The sequence below is a fragment of the Chiloscyllium plagiosum genome, unplaced genomic scaffold, assembly GCF_037043375.1.
Source record: "Chiloscyllium plagiosum isolate Xiang-an unplaced genomic scaffold, Cpla_swu_hap1 HiC_scaffold_17, whole genome shotgun sequence".
In the NCBI taxonomy this organism is placed as follows: Eukaryota; Metazoa; Chordata; class Chondrichthyes; order Orectolobiformes; family Hemiscylliidae; genus Chiloscyllium; species Chiloscyllium plagiosum.
Genome location: NW_028270155.1, coordinates 55,460,879 through 55,479,345, shown reverse-complemented (window position 1 = coordinate 55,479,345; position 18,467 = coordinate 55,460,879). Strand labels below are relative to the sequence as shown.

Sequence of the window (18,467 nt, the reverse complement as noted above, 5' to 3'; positions counted from 1 at the left end):
AATATTGCTAAGCCTTAATGACTGTAACTTTAGGCCTTCTCTGATCTATCTGTGACTTCATCATTGATACACAGGACAATTGCGAATTTACTCGGTGGAGAATGTGGAATTCACAACCACAAAAAAATGGCTGAGGCTAAAACAGAGTGTTTTCAATGAGACAGACAGATATGGCTTTTGCGACTAAAGGGATCAAGGAATTGGGACAGCACATGATTCGGTTATTGAGCTTGACTATCAGCCATGGTCATAGTGAATAGCAGAGTAGGCTCAAGGGGTCAAGCAGCCTACTCTTGCTCCTATCTTTTATGTTCACAGTCAACAGAACTGATGTGTATTTATTTCATTTGGAAGGAGCTTACTTATTTCCCAGATTTAAACCGATTACGTGCTCCCTTTCAGATAATTTATCAACGGCCTCTTGCTGCACGGTAACTCATCACTTCTGTGGATACCTGCTTTTTTTGCTGCAAAACTAGAATCATTATGCTTACATGCAAGCAAAAATGTGAAATTCTTGTTTGTTCCTTAAACACGTTTAATTCTCTTAGTTTCTGCTGATCTCCAGTGCTTTGAGATTTTGAACTTTTGGCTTTTTCTCCAATTGTTGAAATCTGCCTTTTAGCCTGCAAAGGTTTTTTGTCCATTCTAAAGAGAAATGGATTTTTTTTTTTTACCAAATGCAACTATAGTCACGAAATTTATTTTAATAAAGTTAGTGCTCTGGCAACTATCTTAACAAATTCAGTCATTTCGTGAATTGACCAGGAAGTTATGCTTTTTCCTTTTTAGTCTTAGTACCAACTTGAATCAAAACAGAAGTCGTCACAATTAATTTTTCAAATGGTAAAGACATTATTAATAATTGGGTATCCTGGTCAAAAGGCGCACTGGATATAAATTGGTCGTTAAGTATGGAACGACAAGAGAAACCAGATGCCTATTCTCTGTGAATGTGTCAATATGGAGCACATCTTGACCTGAACATTCCAAAGTTTGGGTCTCATTTGCAGTAGCTTTTCCAAATGAAACTGTAGATGGAGCTCTTCTTCTGGGCAGATCAAGAAACCACAGTCTTTGTCCTTGAAGATATCCATACTAAAAAGTAGCAAGAGTACTTCTACCAAAAAAAACCTCTCGAGAAGGCCTCAAAGGTTAAAGGGAACTCGAAACTTTTCACACGCACAGCATGTATCATCTTTTGTCTCTCATCTTGTCAAGCATTGGAATGGGTTCACAATTGAGATAAACATCACTAAGCCAGGACCAAAGTATTATAAATGTTAGTGGAGTCAAATGGTGTTGGTGATTTGGAAGAAAATCTCAAATAAGTACAAAAATTCAGTTTCCCATAGCTTTGCAAAGTTACAATTCTGAATGTTATAATATGTGGTACCCAGCTTATGCTGATGGTTCAGTGCAGCCACCAATCCTTCATTCTATACTGGTCAATGGTCTAGGAGGATGGACCACAAGTAAGTCTCAGAAGAAAGAGGCACTTACCTTAACTAATAAGTTTATTACATTTAATTAACAACATACAGGTTACATCAACACTGAGGTATATTAACTACTACCATTTGGAATAGGTAGTACCCTGCATTTCCATCAGGGGATTGCTACAAAGTAGTACCTCCCTCAGTTCTGCCTCATGGCTATTAAACCTAAAAATGGGCAGAGCTTTGACTTTGATTAATCACTTCATGTCTGTCTCTTTGCTCTCCGCTCTGCCTCACTCCAGATTTTATCCTACCTTAGCAAACCTACTATGAAATGGCTTAGAAATGCTGGTTTTGCTCTGACTCAACAACTAAGAAAAGCTTTCTCACAAAAATAAAATTATCAGCAACTAAAAAGATATACACTGATACAGTGCCTTTTACAAATTCTGCATGCTCCACAGCACATGAATCACTTAACGAAGTACTTTTTTGAACTTTAGTTTTAAAGATGCAATATAGGAAGTGTATGGAATAATGATTTGGGAGACAACCTAAATGAAGACAGATATCAAACTCAGCCATATATATTTTAAACAAGTGAGAGCTGGTCAACTACTTATGACAGTTACACTATGCACAAAGCTCTTAAGGTAAGAATACCCAAGGAGTGGTAATCATACGCAAATAGTAAACAAGGTGAAAACTGCATTTGTCCTCCAGTTTTTCACAGACAAACAATATACATAGATTTTAAAAAACCACAAATGCAGGAAAATCAAAATATAGCTTAAAAATTAAATTACTTGGCTAAGTGTTTATGGGTAAGATAGGATTTATTATCCTCACATTGAAGAATCAGTCTCCTAAAGAATCAACTGTATTTTATCCCTGGCAACTCCACAGAATACATTCCATGGATGTTTTGAGGAAAAAGTACCAACAACTGAGCAAGTTTTGAGATGATGAACATCAACTAGCCACAAAACATGACCCTGTCTCACTAGTATCCTTACATACAGATAAGGAAGGACACCACTTCAACTGGGACATCACATCTACCCGAGGACAAGCCAAACAGACACGCACAAGAGTTCCTAGAAGCATGGCATTCCAACCAGAACTCTATCAATAAACAGAATGACTTTGACCCGAATTACCACCCCCCGAGAAACAGAAAATGATATCACCAACCCAAAGAAACCCAAATGTATAAATAGAAAGCAGCATTGTATCATCTGGAGGCTCACTGAAGATGTTACCTAATATGGTGACAGAACGTCTGAAAATGAACCTTCCAGCTCAGCGAGCAAACCTACATCCAGAACCAACAGCTGACTAATAGACCTTTGTAGAACATATGATAAATATTCCACACTAAGATTAGATATCAGATATATAATGACTACTTCATTCCAATACTAGCAATTTTGGTTTATATTCTTCAATGCTAATTCTACACGTCATAGAAAACTTCAAATTATTTTAACTTTACATAATTATTTGTACAAGTATCAGATTAACACAAAAGTAACTCTCAGGATTTACCCAACTTTCAGCAAAAAAGTCTTATGGTCCCCTCCAAAAAGGAAACTTTATGAAACACACTGATCCACATTGAGATGAATGATATTTGTTTAAATGTAATACCTGTTTGCATGCATAATCACAAAGTTCACATTTAAAACGTTTCTCATTCTTATGAGATTTCTGGTGCTGTATGAGGGCATATCGCTCATGGAAGACTGCATCACAGTAACGGCACTTCTTGCCTGACTCAAGATAGGAATGCTGTTTTCTCAGATGAACACCTGCAAAGAGAACTAAGCTGTAGAGACTGAACTCAGACTTTACAGTACTATTAATTGCAACATTTAACTGAAATAGTATAAATACACCCTTTCAACTTCTGAATTGCCTTCAGTGAGGACATTAATGCTTTCCATTTACAGACCACAAGGGATGCAAATGATGTTTCATCACAGATACATGCAACTTAGGATGTACTGTGCAGGTATTTAGTTATGGCACAAGTCTGCTACAACTAAAACACTAAAAAAAACTGGCAAAAGAAATGGAAGTTTGATGTCAATACAATGGAGGATTATATTTGAAGCTGCTATGCAACACAATAACATAAGGGTATTGAGTATAGGAGTTGGGAGGTTACGTTGTGGCTGTACAGAACATTGGTTAGGCCACTGTTGGAATATTGCGTGCAATTCTGGTCTCCTTCCTATCGGAAAGGTGTTGTGAAACTTGAAAAGGTTCAGAAAAGATTTACAAGGGATATTGCCAGGGTTGGAGGATTTGAGCTATAGGGAGAGGCTGAACAGGCTGGGGCTGTTTTCCCTGAAGTGTCGGAGGTTGAGGGGTGACCTTATAGAGGTTTACAAAATCATGAGGGGCATGGATAGGATAAATAGACAGTCTTTTCTCTGAGGTCAGGGAGTCCAGAACTAGAGGGCATAGGTTTAGGGCGAGAGGGGAAAGATAAAGAAGAGATCTAAGCCGCAACGTTTTCACACAGAGGGTGGTACGTGTATGGAATGTGCTGCCAGAAGACGTGGAGGAGGCTGGTACAATTGCAACATTTAAGAGGCATTTGGATGGGTATATGAATGGGAAGGGTTTGGAGGGATATGGGCCAGGTGCTGGCAGGTGGGACTAGATTGGGTTAGGATATCTGGTTGGCTTGGATGAGTTGGACTGAAGGGTCTATTTCAATGCTGTACATCTCTATGACTCTAAGAAATAGAAGAAGTATGCCATCTGTCCTGCCGAAGCTGTTCTGCCATTCAATAAGATCATGGCTGACCTTTTCATGGACTCTGCTGCATTTACCCACCTGCTCACCATAACCCTTAATTCCTTTACTGTTCAAAATCTACCTTCGCCTTAAAAACATTCAATTGTCTCAATTAATTCATTGGGCAGAGAATTCCAAAGATTCACAATCCTTTGAGAGAAGAAGTTCCTCCTCAAATAAGTCCTAAAATGTGCACCCCCTTATTGTGAGGTTATGCCCATTAGTCTAGTTCCACTCACCAGTGGAAACAATCTCCCTGCTTCCATCTTATCCACTCATTCATAATTTTATGTTTCTATAACAACCTCGGTCATTCTTCTAAATTATGAGTATAGTCCCAGTCTACTCAATTTCTTCACATAAGCCAACTCCCAAACTCCCCTGCACCCCTTGCAGTGCCAGTACATAGTCAGATATCGTGGTCAGTGTTTCATGCATTTGAGAAAAAAAAACTTGACTGAGGCAACAATGGGTGGAACAAATTGAAGCGCACTCTTCATTGACCACAAACAGACCTCACCTCAAGTGAAAGCAAGCACTCAAATTGAAATTTGAGTAAGCAAGAAAAAGTGGAACAAAAAAACCCTGTCAAAATTGAGGGAAGGGAAAGTCATTCTGATTAAAAATATAGATATTTCCATGCAGTCAAGCAACAAATCTAAGTTTAATTAGAACAACAACACTTGAAGGACATTTTCAGTCATAATTCAGGTTTGAGAGATTAAGGTATTAACCTATGATCATTGTGATGTCCTAGGGTCACTTCTAAGCTTCTGTTGTTACCATTCAGTTGCAAACTACTAAATCTACTTCCACAAACTTCTTTCTCTGCCAATCCATATATTTATATGCTTCGTTGGAGGAAAGAAATGAGAAGTAAAAAGCAATAGCATGCCTGCACCATCCAACTTCAAATTTGAAATATGATACTTTAGACAGACATCAGTGGCACTAGACTCATTTTAGACTCTACAATGAATTAAATAGGGCAGACTATTAGTTTTTTAATTGATTCTTTGGTTCTTAATTGCAGATTTCTTTTGGACAGCAATACTTTCATTACTTAAACTGCAGCCCAATTATGCTAACATATTCAGACTTGTGGGGCAGTAATTTTGTTAATTTTTATGTATTTAAAGTTTTGCACTTACCCAAATCACTCTTCCGAGCAATAACTGTGTCACAATGTGGGCAGTGGAATTTCGCCACATTTTCTGTATGTTTCTGCAAAATGTGCATCTTCATTGTTCCACTTTGAGTGAAGCGAGCATGGCAGATGTAGCATTCATATGGTTTCTCACCTATTTTAGAAATCCATACTTTAGAACATCCTGATCACTGAATTATTATGAGTGGATTTATTGATGTGTGCAATTCAAAAATTAAAGGCAACATGAGATACATTTTTAAAAGTATTTGACATTTTACCCCCACACATGATTTGCTTTAACATTAAGGAAGTGAAAAGGAAAACAGCATTATAAAATCCAAGTAACAGCTTTGAGCAGACATTGACATGCTGCAAATGTACGAAGTCTATTCCTGTAAAAGAATATCAACATTAACTTTCAATCATAGCTTCCTAAATTATGCTGTCAAATCAGAGACTGCAGATGTTCAATGTTTGGTTTCCCATCAATATAGAGGCTATCAGTGTCAAAACAATGTGCTGGAGAAATAAGTAAGTCTGGCAATATCTGTGGAAAGAGAAAGAGTTAACTTATTGAGTTTACTCTTCTTCAGAAGATGATCTTAATTTTTTCTTCTGAAGTGTCTCGTCCACAGATGCTGCCAGACCTGCTGAGTTTCTCCAGCAAAACCTGTGTTTTTGTCTTCAATTTAATGTTCTCCTGTGCTTTCTTGTGAAAAATAGATGGTCTGCTGACTTTCAGAACTACATATGTTAGTTCTACATAGTTTTATGACCATCTGTTCTCAGAATGTGGCAACATCAAGGCAAATCTTCCAGGAATTTACTGAAAACTGGCCTTCCCATAATGTTTTATTACTGATTTTCCCCAGTTGCTGCCGATGATCTTGGAGGCTAATAATCATCACTAACCATGCATTTTAGCCAAGTGTTACGGTAGTCTGGGACAGTGTCTTTAAATTTAGACTGGAAAAATGGGAGACATTTGACCTGTTCTGCAGTCAATATGATAGTATACCGGTGTGGCTTGATTGTTGGAGATCAAAGAAAGATTCTGACTGTTTCACTTAGGTGTTGCAAGAGGAAATCTGGAGTCTCTCAAAGTCCCAGAAAAGTTTCAGCGATATCTATTTGTAAATAGTCATGCTGCAAACTATGCAATAACTTCAACAATGACAGGTTTCAGATAATTGGCACTTCTTCTTGAACACAAATGTGCTCCCATTGTCATGGGGAAAAGTGTAAAATTTAGAGGGGAACATTTTTCAAATGAGGGTGTAGTCATCTTGAAAACCTAAAAGTATCACAGGGTGGCATGGTGACTCAGTGGTTAGCACTGCTGCCTCACATTGCCAGGGACCTGTGTTCGATTCCAGCCTTGGGCGACTGTCTGTTGGACTTCGCACATTCTTCCTGTATCTGCGTGGGTTTCCACCAGCGATTCAAAGATGTACAAGTTAGGTGAATTGGCCATACCAAATTGCCCATAGTGTTAGGGGATAAATGTAGAGTGGTAGAGTAGGGGGAATGGCTCTGGATGGATTACTCTTCGGTCGGGTGGGGTGGACTTTTTGGGTCAAATGGCCAGTTTTCACACTGTAGGGATTCTATGATCACAAACACAGCACTTTTGTCTTGTCTGGGCTGTAGCCATTTGGGAGGTAAGAGAGCCAAAGATGGAAGCAGCGAGGCTAGCACCTTAAGCAGCACAGAGAAATTGCTGGGGGCTTATGGTCACATTGAAGCAGTTAGAGGGCATTTAAGCGTGGCTGAAGATTTGCCTATCTTGTAGCTACAGAAAGAAACCTACAGCATAACTCTTACAGGAAAGGACAAATCTGAGATTACAAGATAACTGCTGGTAAGTTAAAAAGAAAGCCCTTGGGAGCAGAGAATAATTTAAGACTGGTTCCTGCAAGATTGACTGTCTACTTAAGAGATAGTATAACAATTATAGGAGGAGATTTTTGGCAGTGCTAAATTTAGAGAATAGCTTTTCAATAGTTTAAAGTACAAGTTGAGCATGAAAAGAAAATAGCGTTTAGTCAAATGTGTTTTAATCATTTATTACAGTCACTTTAAAATGGGACATTAACCGGAAATGTGAATTTCTCTTTTGAACTCAGTTTGCAACACATAACTAAAGAATACTGCTATGAACATTAAATCCATCATGACTAAATGTAACGTCATGACATTACATTACAAAACGAGTGCCTTAATCCATAATTCCTCTGTAAAGGACAAAACTGATATATGCCAGCTATCTAGTTGTTACAAAATGCACAACTGTCATTGTATAGATCCACCCTAAACATGTCAAAAATAGCTTGGAACTCAGTGGAAATAAGAATAAGCTGCAGATTACTTTACCAGAGTGGGTCCTCATGTGCCTTTTCAGCTTGTAGGTATCCCTGCTAGCATAGCTACACAGGCTACATTGGAACGGGCGTTCTCCAGTGTGAGAGCGAATATGACGCTTTAACTTACTAACCTGCAAAATCAAAGGAAGAGAGAATTTAAGACAGAAATTGCAGACTTTAAGGCATTGGCAACTAAAGTTATGGCCAGCAATGATAGAATAAGTATAATTGGTGATGCTCAAGACGCCAGGATTGAAGGAACACCGATACATGAGAGGGCTATTAGGTTGCAAAAGTTTAGAGATAAGGAGGGGTAAGGTAATCAATCATAATTTTTCCAGGTACTATTTAAAAGAAAGACAACGTATTAAGCAAATACGGGGTAACAGGTGAATAGATTAGCATTAAGATGCAGGCTGCAGAGTTTTAGATGGTCTCAAGTTCAGAAGGTAGAATATCAGAGTTTAGCCAGGAGTACATTGGAACACTCAAGTCCAGGGCTTTAAAAAAGGCACAGATAAGGGTTTCACGGATAAAGTGATGTTGGCAGGAGTTAGTTGATGGTATGTAGATGGAAATTGGCAGTATTAGTGCCCCCATACAATAAAAACAAAATTCTACACAAGATAGTTAGTCTTCTTCGAAACCTAATGTGTGATTGGAAATTAACCCGATGGTCAAACATAGTGTCTAAGACAGCAAACAACCTGTGCAGGCTCAGACAGTGGTCAGGGAGAACAATGGAATCTGATGATGGGAAAATTATGCAGCAAGCAGAGACATTGGCTTAAAATGTCCCAATATTTAGGTTTTATTAAAGGTGGCAGCAGGTAGGGGGTATTTCTGCTTGAATAAGCAGTCTGACAATTTTCAGAAAATGGGCGGAGGTCAAGAAAAGAACCAGCATGCCATGTGGAAACTGACAGCTTTTGGATGAAGTTGCGCAAAAACAGCAGTTGGGAAGTAGGGGTTCTAGCTGTTCATTCATAATAAATACTCATGGCTAGTGTAAAGATTTGTAGCTCTGGTGCTGGCTGCCGTGGTTATGGGTATGTTCGTTGAGCCTGCAAGTTGATTTGCAGACCTTTCATCCCATGCTTTCTGTCAACCCGTCTAAGAGGTAAATGGGGGACTTTTGCCTACTTTTTAAAATCTCTTTTGTGATAACTCTTAATAGCTGAGCTCGATTTCCAGCAGGCTACCTTGTAAGTGGTAAAATGGCATTATCAAACTCTTTTAGACCATATGAAATAGGAACAAGAATAGGCCATTTTGTCCCTCAAACATCTTCCGGCATTCAACAGGATCATGGATGATCTGACATTCCTCACATCCACTTTCCTATCCTTTTCTTGTAACCTTAATTCCCCTACTGATCAAGGATCCAAACTATCTGAGTTTTAAATAGGCACAAGAACTCTACCCGCATAGTTCTCTGTGGCGAGAGTTCCAAAGACACTCAATCTCCCAAGAGAAGATACTCCCCATCTCAGCCTTAAATTGGCACTTTACTGACACTAAACCCTCTTGTCCTAGACTCTCCCATGACAGGAAAACATTTTCACAGCATTTACCCTGTCAAGCCTCTTAAAAATCTGTGTGCTTCAGTAAATCCCAACCAGTTTAACCTATACTCAAAAAACAAAGTCTCCATATAAGGGATCATCCTGGTGAACAGTCTCTGAACTGCCTCTAATGAAATATCTTAAATAAGCTGGCCAAAGCTGCTCACAATACACCAGAAATGGTCACACCTGACCCTTGCACAATTGCAGTAAGACTTCCTTACTCACACTGCAACACTCCTGAAATAAAGGCCAACATTTCATTAACGTTCCTGATTACCTTCTGCATCAGTGTGTTGACTTTTGAAATTGCATTGTTTTTAAACACTGCTTAATGTAGGTAAATAAATAAAATAGACAAACAACAAAACAACCTTGCTATCGTCAAGAGTTTTGGCAAGAGGTCTGCCTAAGCATAAGCTGGTTTTCAGAGCATTTGCTCAAATTAAAGAAGAATTTTTTTGACAAACATCAGCCTAATATAAATGGGGTTCATTGCATCCTATTTTTGTTAAGCAGCCAGTGCACTCACCTTATTTTAAAGGGTTCATTAACAACTACACAAATCAAGGAACACTAGGTAAGGAATTTCCTATGCAATCTTCCTCATTCCCTGATGTATTCACAACAATTTATACTTTTATCCAAATGGTGAGTAAAGTGATGGAAAAGTGCTAGCCCATCAGCAAATCCAACTTGGTCTGCATCAGCCCGCAATTTTTTTTTTAAGAAAACAAGCAGTCCACTACTTATTTTATGAAGCAGAAAGTTGATAGAACAATGCAAGTACACAAAAATGTTCATTAATTATATATTGACCATGTAGAGGAAATGCAATGTTTTTGATAGCTGTGGGCGTGCAGGCTGAAATAAGTTTTATACAAAAGTATAATATTGCAGATACTAGAAATTAAGAACAGCAAGTTTTGAAATACTCCTGCCTTGTAACACTGTGGAGACACAGAGTTAATTACTCAAGTTGGTGACTAAACAGAATTTGGAAAAGTTAGAGAGTGGGGAAAAAAAAGTCAACATAGAAAAACTGGGAAAATGAAATAAAGTAGGTGCGAGGAAGGACAGTCAAGATAGCTGCTATAGTCAATGTGCTCATAGTGCATATTGGTCGACAGTTTATTTGCAAAAAATGGACACAGATCAAGGGAAGGGAGCACATAATGCTCCATTTAGGGAAGAAACAAAAAGCACTCAGGTCATCATCGTGGGGATAGAGGTGCAAGGTGTAAAGAAAAATACTGGGGAAGAGAAATAAGAAACTTTTGAAGGGACAGAGCATCAAAAACCCTGATGTAGGTAGGGAGAGAAACAAGGGCATCAACAGACCCAAACAATAGGACTACTGGGGCAGTCTTACTGTGAAGTTTGAAAACAAGCTGTTTGTTCAGGACTGGAGGAATTATGAGGTGCACCCAATAACTTGCTTCAATGGATGTTCATCCTTGGTTCTACTCATATAGAAATTAAGGCACTACAAAATTAAATTACACTGTAAAGAAATCAAGCAGTGTTCAAAATTCTAAACACTAACCAAACTTACCATGCAGTTATACTTCAGGGAGACTGTAAAGTTCTAAGAACATAAGTGTCATGCTGGATCATGCCTTAAAAAAAAACACCCTTGCACCCTATATTTATGCAGAAAAAAAATCAGAACAATCACAGCAGGGAGAATTACAACAGGGAAAGCAACTGCAAGGTCAGGGTCATGTTTGCAAACAAAGTTTTCATTGCAACCACCTCTGCACACCCTAATCCAACTTAAAACAAAACCCTCCTGAACCAAGCTTTTGGCACATGCTATTCTTTTATTCTGCCACTGAATAGCCACAAGCCTTTCGATAACAAAGATCAGCAACATGAGCTTCAACAATATCATCTTTCTCTTAGACAGTCAACAGCTTTCTGTGCATACAGACCAACTTCAGACAAATAGTGTTGCATTTCAAAAGCGCCTTTAACACAGTACAACATTCCAAAAAACATTTACATTAGCAGTATCAAATACCAGTTTCCCTTCCAGAGTACAGTTAAGGATGGGCAATAAATACTGACGTTATCAGCAATGCTCATCTCAAACAAAAATGTTTTTGCCACCAAAAGGAGAAATCAAGTTAATGGTAAATGCTTTGGCCAAAGAAACAGTTAAAAATGTGCCTTAAAGGAGGAAAATAAAAAGAGCAGATAAGTTTTGGGAGGGAATTCCAGACCTTGGGGCAGAGGATCCAAAAGCACAGCTATCAATGGAGTGGGGAAAAACTGGGGATGCTCAAGAGGACAAAATTGAAGGAACACAGATATCTGAGGGTCGCAGGGCTGGAGGAGCCTACAAATAATAGGAAGTAACAAGACTGTGATGGTGGATTTCAAACTACAGAACAGAATTTTAAAATAGCAACACTGATGAACTTAAAGCAATGTTGGATAGCAAGAACAGATCATGGGTGAACTGGAATAGGTGCAAGTTTGGGTCACTTTAAATGTTCTGGATTACCTCAAATTTCTGAGAAGGCAGATGATTTCACATGTTTGAATTCTTCAGCCATGGCATACACATACTTCTATCTCCATGCAAAAATCCCATTTCTATTTAATACTTCCTTTACCTTGATGATGAGTGGTCAGGGTTTTAAGTCGCCCAATAATATACTTTGAAAATTTCATCCTACATAGTCCCCACACCCTGCAAAATTCCAGCAAAATCAATGAAAGAATTTATGAGATTGATAATGAACAGTAATCTACTCTGCCACAAAGTTGCCCAGTTTATAGAATTGACTCTATATTGTCAAAGGTCAACTTTCTAATAGCACTCAGACTTCATTCATTCAGACAAGATGGAAATTAGATGTCTATAGTTGATGAGGGGTGCAATGTGGGAGAGCACTGGAATGAATGGTATTGCACACTAACACCCTGACCACTGGCGACCAAAGTAAAGGAAGTAGCAAGGTTGGGATCATGCAAATTGGAATGGGTTATTGTACTGAGATATAAATATGTGAGTGTCACAGCTCAGGAATTTAAATAGACAGGTGAAACATTTAAATTGGAATGACACCTGGGAGCCAATGCCCAGTGATTGCTAAAGGATGAGAGTTTCAGCAGCAAATTACCAATCCTCACCCAAAGCACAGCTAATGTCAGAGGCAGATGTCAGTGATTCTAAAAAGAAAAGGATATAGGTTTACCAGCTCAACCAAGTTAACAACAATTGAATTATGTGCTCCTAGTTAACATCCCCAAAAAAGGAATGCAGTCATAATATCATTAACCATTCTTATGAATCTACCTCTAATAAACTGAACCTTAAACTAGTGTTTGTCACTTAAAATTAATACAAACTCAACCATTTCACCTCTTACCTCCACACTAGCATAATCACACATAGAGCACTTGAATGGCTTCTCATGTGTGTGTTTGTAGCGACGATGCCTCACCAACTCCCCACTGGTCACAAATGCCATGTCACAATCAGGACACTTGTGTGGTTTAGTACCTACAAAATTTATAAAGATGATATTAATTTCATGATTTCGTGTAACCAGCATGGAACTTCTTTTCATTACCAGTTTTAGAAACATTCAAGCTAGTAATCATTTATACGAATAAAATTACAGTTTTGAAACCATTACCACTTTCACATCAGAAAGTTTTCCTCCACTAAACTCATTAAAAGTGGCCCGAGATAAGTCTCATTTACCAACTTAAAATTCACGCTGCTGTTACACTTTCAATGTAATGTAAATTAATTACAATTTGTAACATCATCAAAAAGCAATAACGAAACCAGTAAGAAAGAGTCACTCAATAAGAGATAATAAAAGAGTTGCATGACTTTTGGAATTTTATCCACTGAGAATGAAAGGAAGTGTTCTGTCGTTTCAAACGAATCCATTTTCTTTAACCCCAGATGACAGCAATAGAAGGAACTTCAGACACAAATTCTAGGAGGATCTCAACTGAATGATTACGCATCGACATCTACCTTCTATTCTTAAATTCTATTATTCTCCCCTGACAAAATTGCCCAAATGACACATCATCAAGCATTTTCCAAAGTTTTCACTCATAACTTTCCTAGTCAGATGCATGAAAGCCAAGGTTGTGTTTCCTGGCCCCACAAGAAACTCTTTATAAACTGATCCTCCCAGAGTACTCTGGCTTCCAAAGTTAGGCATCAAGGCACAGAAAATACATACAAACATTACATGATTCTGCTCTGCCATTTCTCCATGAAAAATATAAGATCCTACAGCTTGTATAGATTTTGCTCTATTAGTTACTTCCCATTGAGAAATGGGTGTCGAACAGTTGAAAACCACTTTGGATTTTTGGCATCCGAGGGATGCTATTACCAGAAAGCTAAATACCCACTGAAAAGAAGGTCTGATAACATTACACCTTCAACTCCTTTGTTGGACCATTGTCAACCCAATTTTATAGCTTTGAGCCACCAGCAAACTACAGCCTGTGAGTGAAATACACAGAAGAAAATAATTTGATAACATTTCTACCACTCTTGCATTAACCAATGACCTCTAAGTTGGAATTGCATTTAGATTCTATTCATTTTGTCATCGTCAGTCATGGAAGAATTCTTTGGCCCACTGAAGCCAAGCTAAAATATTTAAACTAATCCCACTTCCCAACGATTGGCCTATAGACCTGAATGTTACAACATTTCAAGAGCTCATGTACACCTTTTAAAAGTGGAGAATTCCTGCCTCTACTGTCCTCTCAGGCAGTGCATTCCAGAATACAATTACCTTGTTGGTAGAAAAAAAAAAGTCCCTCAAACCCCCTCTCAGCCTCCTTCAAAATATACACTATTGTTATTTGGTCTTCAACAAGGGTACAGGTGGTTTCCTGTCCAAGCACTTCAATGTTCTACAACTTTACTTGGTCCTTTCTCAGCCTTTTCTGCTCTAAAGAAAATAATTTGTGCCTGTCCAGTCTCTCTTCACAGCTAAAACACTCTTAATGAATCTCCTCTGCACCCTCTACAGTGCAATCACATCCTTGCCATACTGCAAATAGCACTCCAGTTGTGGCCTAACCAAAGTTTTGTACAACTCCAACACAACCTCTTTACTCTTACCTGTGCCATGACTGATAAAGACAAGCATCCTGTATGCTCTCTTAACCCTATAAACCTACCCTGGTACCATTTTCAGGGATCAGTGGACATGCACACCAAGATCAATTTACTGCTCTTAGCTTCCTAGTGTCTTGTCATTTAAGTACTCTCGTCCTGCCACTTCCACCAAAGTGCATTAACGTACACATTTTATGGTTAAATTCTAACTGCTACTGATCTGTTCATCTGACCAACCTGTGTAAATCTTCCTGTAACTCAAGACTTACCCCCTCACTATTAACCACACAGTCAATCTTAGTGTCACCTACAAATTTACTTATCCTCTCCACATTCTCAAGTATATCATTTGGATTACGAACAGTAAGGGACCCAGCACTGGACACCAGCCTCCAGTCACATAAACAGCCTTCTATGACCAACACCTGTCTCCTGCCATTAACCAATTTGAATTCATCTGGCCAAGTTACCCCATGTGCTTTTATCTACTTTATCAGTATCCCATGTGGGACCTTGTCAAAGGCTTTGGCGAAATCCATATATACATCAGTTGCATGACTCTAATCTACACACCTAATCACCTCCTCAAAACATCCAACCAAATTTGCAAGGTATAATCGCCTTCTGACAAAGCCACACGGACTCTCGGTCATCAAATCTTGCCTGTCCAAGTAAGATTAATTCTCCCCTTTAGTATTTTCTCTAACAATTTCCCTACCATAAGCGGCACAGTGGCTCAGTGGTTAGCATTCCATCCTCAGACAACTGCCTGCGTGGAGTTTACACATTCTCCCCATCTCTGCGTGGGTTTCCTCCAGTGCTCTGGTTTCCTTCCACAGTCCAGGGATGAGTATGTTAGGTGGATTGGCCATGCTAAATTGCCATAATGTCCAGAAATGTGTAGGTTAGATGGATTAGCCATGGGAAATGCAGAGCCACAGGGACCGGGGTTGGGTCTGGGTGGGATGTTCATTGGAGGATCAGCATGAACTCAATGGGTAAAATGGCCTGCTTCTGCACTGTAGGGATTCTATAATTCTACCACTGATGTGAGGTCAATAGTTCCATGGTTTATCTCTACCACCTTTGCGAAGTGGAATACATGATCTGCTCCCCAGTCCTCTGATAATTTCTTTCTAGCCATACGGAAAGTAAAAATCTGGATCACAGCTATTGTAATTTCCTTCCTCATCTCCCATGCAGTCTGGGATACAACTCATTCAGACCTGAGGATCTATCCACTTTAAGACTACCATCGCCTCCAATACCTCCTCATTCTTTACGTCAATCTGCTCAAGAATCTCTCCATAAATTCTATATCTAAATCCTCTGTCTCCCAAGTACAGAAAAAAAGTGAAGTACTCATTTAGCACCTTACCAAGATTGTCCAGTTCTACACACAGGTTCCTTCCTTTGTTGCCAGTGGCCCTGCTCTTTTTCTGGTTTCCCCTTCCCTTAATATACATACATAATATCTTGGGATTTTCCCTAATCATAACAGTGTTTTCTTATGGTCTCTCTTTGCCCTTCTCATGGCTAAGTTCCCCTTGCACTTTCTATATTCAAAAAAATCTCCATTGATTTATTGCCCTCTGCACGTGCTAAAAATCTTTCTTTTCCTTATCTAGTCCCAAATATCCCTACACATGAGCTCGTTGGGCTTGTTGCTCCCACACCCTCCCCATTTCATTTCTGAATGCTCCCCACCGTTCTGCAGATTTTCCCAACAACTGCTCACAGTCTACTTTGGATGAGGTCTGCTTTTCCCCAAATCAAAACACTTTGCAAAAAAAAAACCTTTCCCTTTTCCACAAAACCCAAAATCATATTGCGTTGTGGTTGCTTTCATTAAATTGCTCCTCCACTGTCGCCTCGACCACATTCATTCACCAGATTTATGTTCAACACATTGCCCAAAGGATGGCATTCTACATGTTGACATTTAAAAAAAAACTCTCCTGAACATATTTCATGAAATCTGTCCCCTCTAAACATTTTACACTATCACTGTCCCAATTAATGTTCAGGAAGTTGAAATTCACTAACGTAATGTAATGTAATGTAATTACCCTATTGTTATTAACATCTCAGTGAACTGCCAACATATCCGCTGACTGCTTGGGGAGCTATAGGACATTCCCACCAATGTGACTACTCCATTTTTATTCCTAAGTTCTCCCACACAGACTCATTTGAAAACCCATCCAAGAAACTGTCCCTCCTTACTGCACATGGTGAATGTGCAGTATATGGTACACAGTTGCACATGGTAAACTGGTTACCATGCATCAAGGAACAAGCTATGTGATCTCAGTGTGTAATCAAACTGAATTAATGACCTCATAGTCAAGGATTTTCTTGGCAAGAGTGATCATGTCATAATGGAATTTCACAATCAGTTTGAGGATGAGACGTGCAGATCTGAAACAAGTGCCTTAAACTTAAATGAAAGTATTGTCAGAAATATGAAGATCAGGTTGGCTAAACTGGAATGAGTTAATATGTTAAAAGGTAAAAATGGTACCGTAGCAGTGACACATATTTCAGATATTCAGAACTCTCAATGAAAACATTCTATTGATAAATAAAAATTCTACAAACAGAACCCACCATCCTTAGCTACCAAAGGACATGAAGGATGGTATCAAATTGAAAGACATGCAATGATGCAGAGAATATTAACAGGCCAAAAGGTATGGAACATTTTCAATACTAAAGTATGAATAAATAAATGGGAAATTGAGAGTATAGAGAAAAATAAGTAATCCATAAGCTTCTACAAATATATAAAAAGCAAAAATAAAAGTGCTACTGTTGTGTTAGAGGCTGTAAAACTCCAGCTGATGTTATGCAAGCATTCCCCTTTTGAATCGTGGATGTTAGTTGCACGAGGAGAAAGTAAGGACTGCAGATGCTGGAGATCAGAGTCAAAGAGTGTGGTGCTGGAAAAGCACAACAGGTCAGGTGCCATCTGAGGAGCAGGAGAGTCAACATTTTGGGCATGAGCCCTTCATCTTATGCCCGAAACGTCGACTCTCCTGCTCCTTGGATGCTGCCTGACCGGCTGTGCCTTTCCAGCACCACACTCTTCGACTTGATGCTGGTTACTTGAGAATTCTGGGTGCCTGAATCTGGATAACAGAGACTTTACATAGAGTCATTATTGTATCCAAGGAGACCACTACCCATCACGTCTGTGCTAGTTGTCTGCACAGTTTCCCCACTCTACTGTTGCACACCTGAAGGTTTATTTGACTCAACTGCCCATCTAATTTCAATTGAAATCATAACTGATGGCAATCCTCCTAAATGCTCTAGATTCTGCAAAGGTATCAGAATTAGAAAACAACAAACATAATACACTACCCAAGAGAGAGAAAGAAATTAGGTAACTATAGGCCAGCTCTTCTAATATGTCATTGGGAAAATGCTAGGATCTATTTTTAGAGCAATAATAGCAAAGCATTTAGAAAATCACAATACAATTAGACAAATTCAACATGGATTTCTGAAAGGGAAGTCACATTTGACAAATGCATGAGAGTTCTTTGAGTAGTAAGTATGGTGGATAAAGGTGTACCAGCAGATATACATATTAGATTTCAAAAAGGCATTTGATAAGATGCCTCAGGAAATATTGATAGTTTTGCAGGTTGGCAAATTCTAACTAGTCGGAAGTCAGTACTGCAGATGTTGGAGATCAGAGTCAAGATTAGAGTCATCATCAGGAATGAAGAAGGGCTTTTGCCCAAAACATCAATTTTCCTGCTCCTCAGATGCTGCCTGACCTGCTGTGGCTCTTTCAGCACTAATCTAAATTCTAACTAATGAAGTGTCACAGGGACCAGTGCTGGAGTTTAAACTATTTGTGACTTGGATGACTATATTATATTGTAATGATGCAGAGGTGGGTAGGAAAGCAAAGTGTTAGGGGGAGACAGTCTGTAAAAGGATATACGGTTAAGTGAAGGAACCAAATTGGCAAGTGAAGAAATACGTGGGAAATGCAATAAGTACATGTGGAGGCA

General features: G+C 38.9%; 1 protein-coding gene across 1 annotated transcript in view; it reads right to left on the bottom strand.

The window, feature by feature from the left end:
• Window positions 1-18,467, bottom strand: part of ctcf (CCCTC-binding factor (zinc finger protein)) — a 41,425-nt gene that overhangs the window by 11,859 nt on the left and 11,099 nt on the right. Inside the window, exons 4-7 of the mRNA XM_043707054.2 lie at window positions 12,707-12,840; window positions 7,772-7,892; window positions 5,400-5,549; window positions 3,090-3,250 (exon numbers count right to left, since the gene is read on the bottom strand). Of these exons, the coding sequence (XP_043562989.2) occupies window positions 3,090-3,250; window positions 5,400-5,549; window positions 7,772-7,892; window positions 12,707-12,840 (566 nt within the window). The remainder of the gene's footprint in view (window positions 1-3,089; window positions 3,251-5,399; window positions 5,550-7,771; window positions 7,893-12,706; window positions 12,841-18,467) is intronic.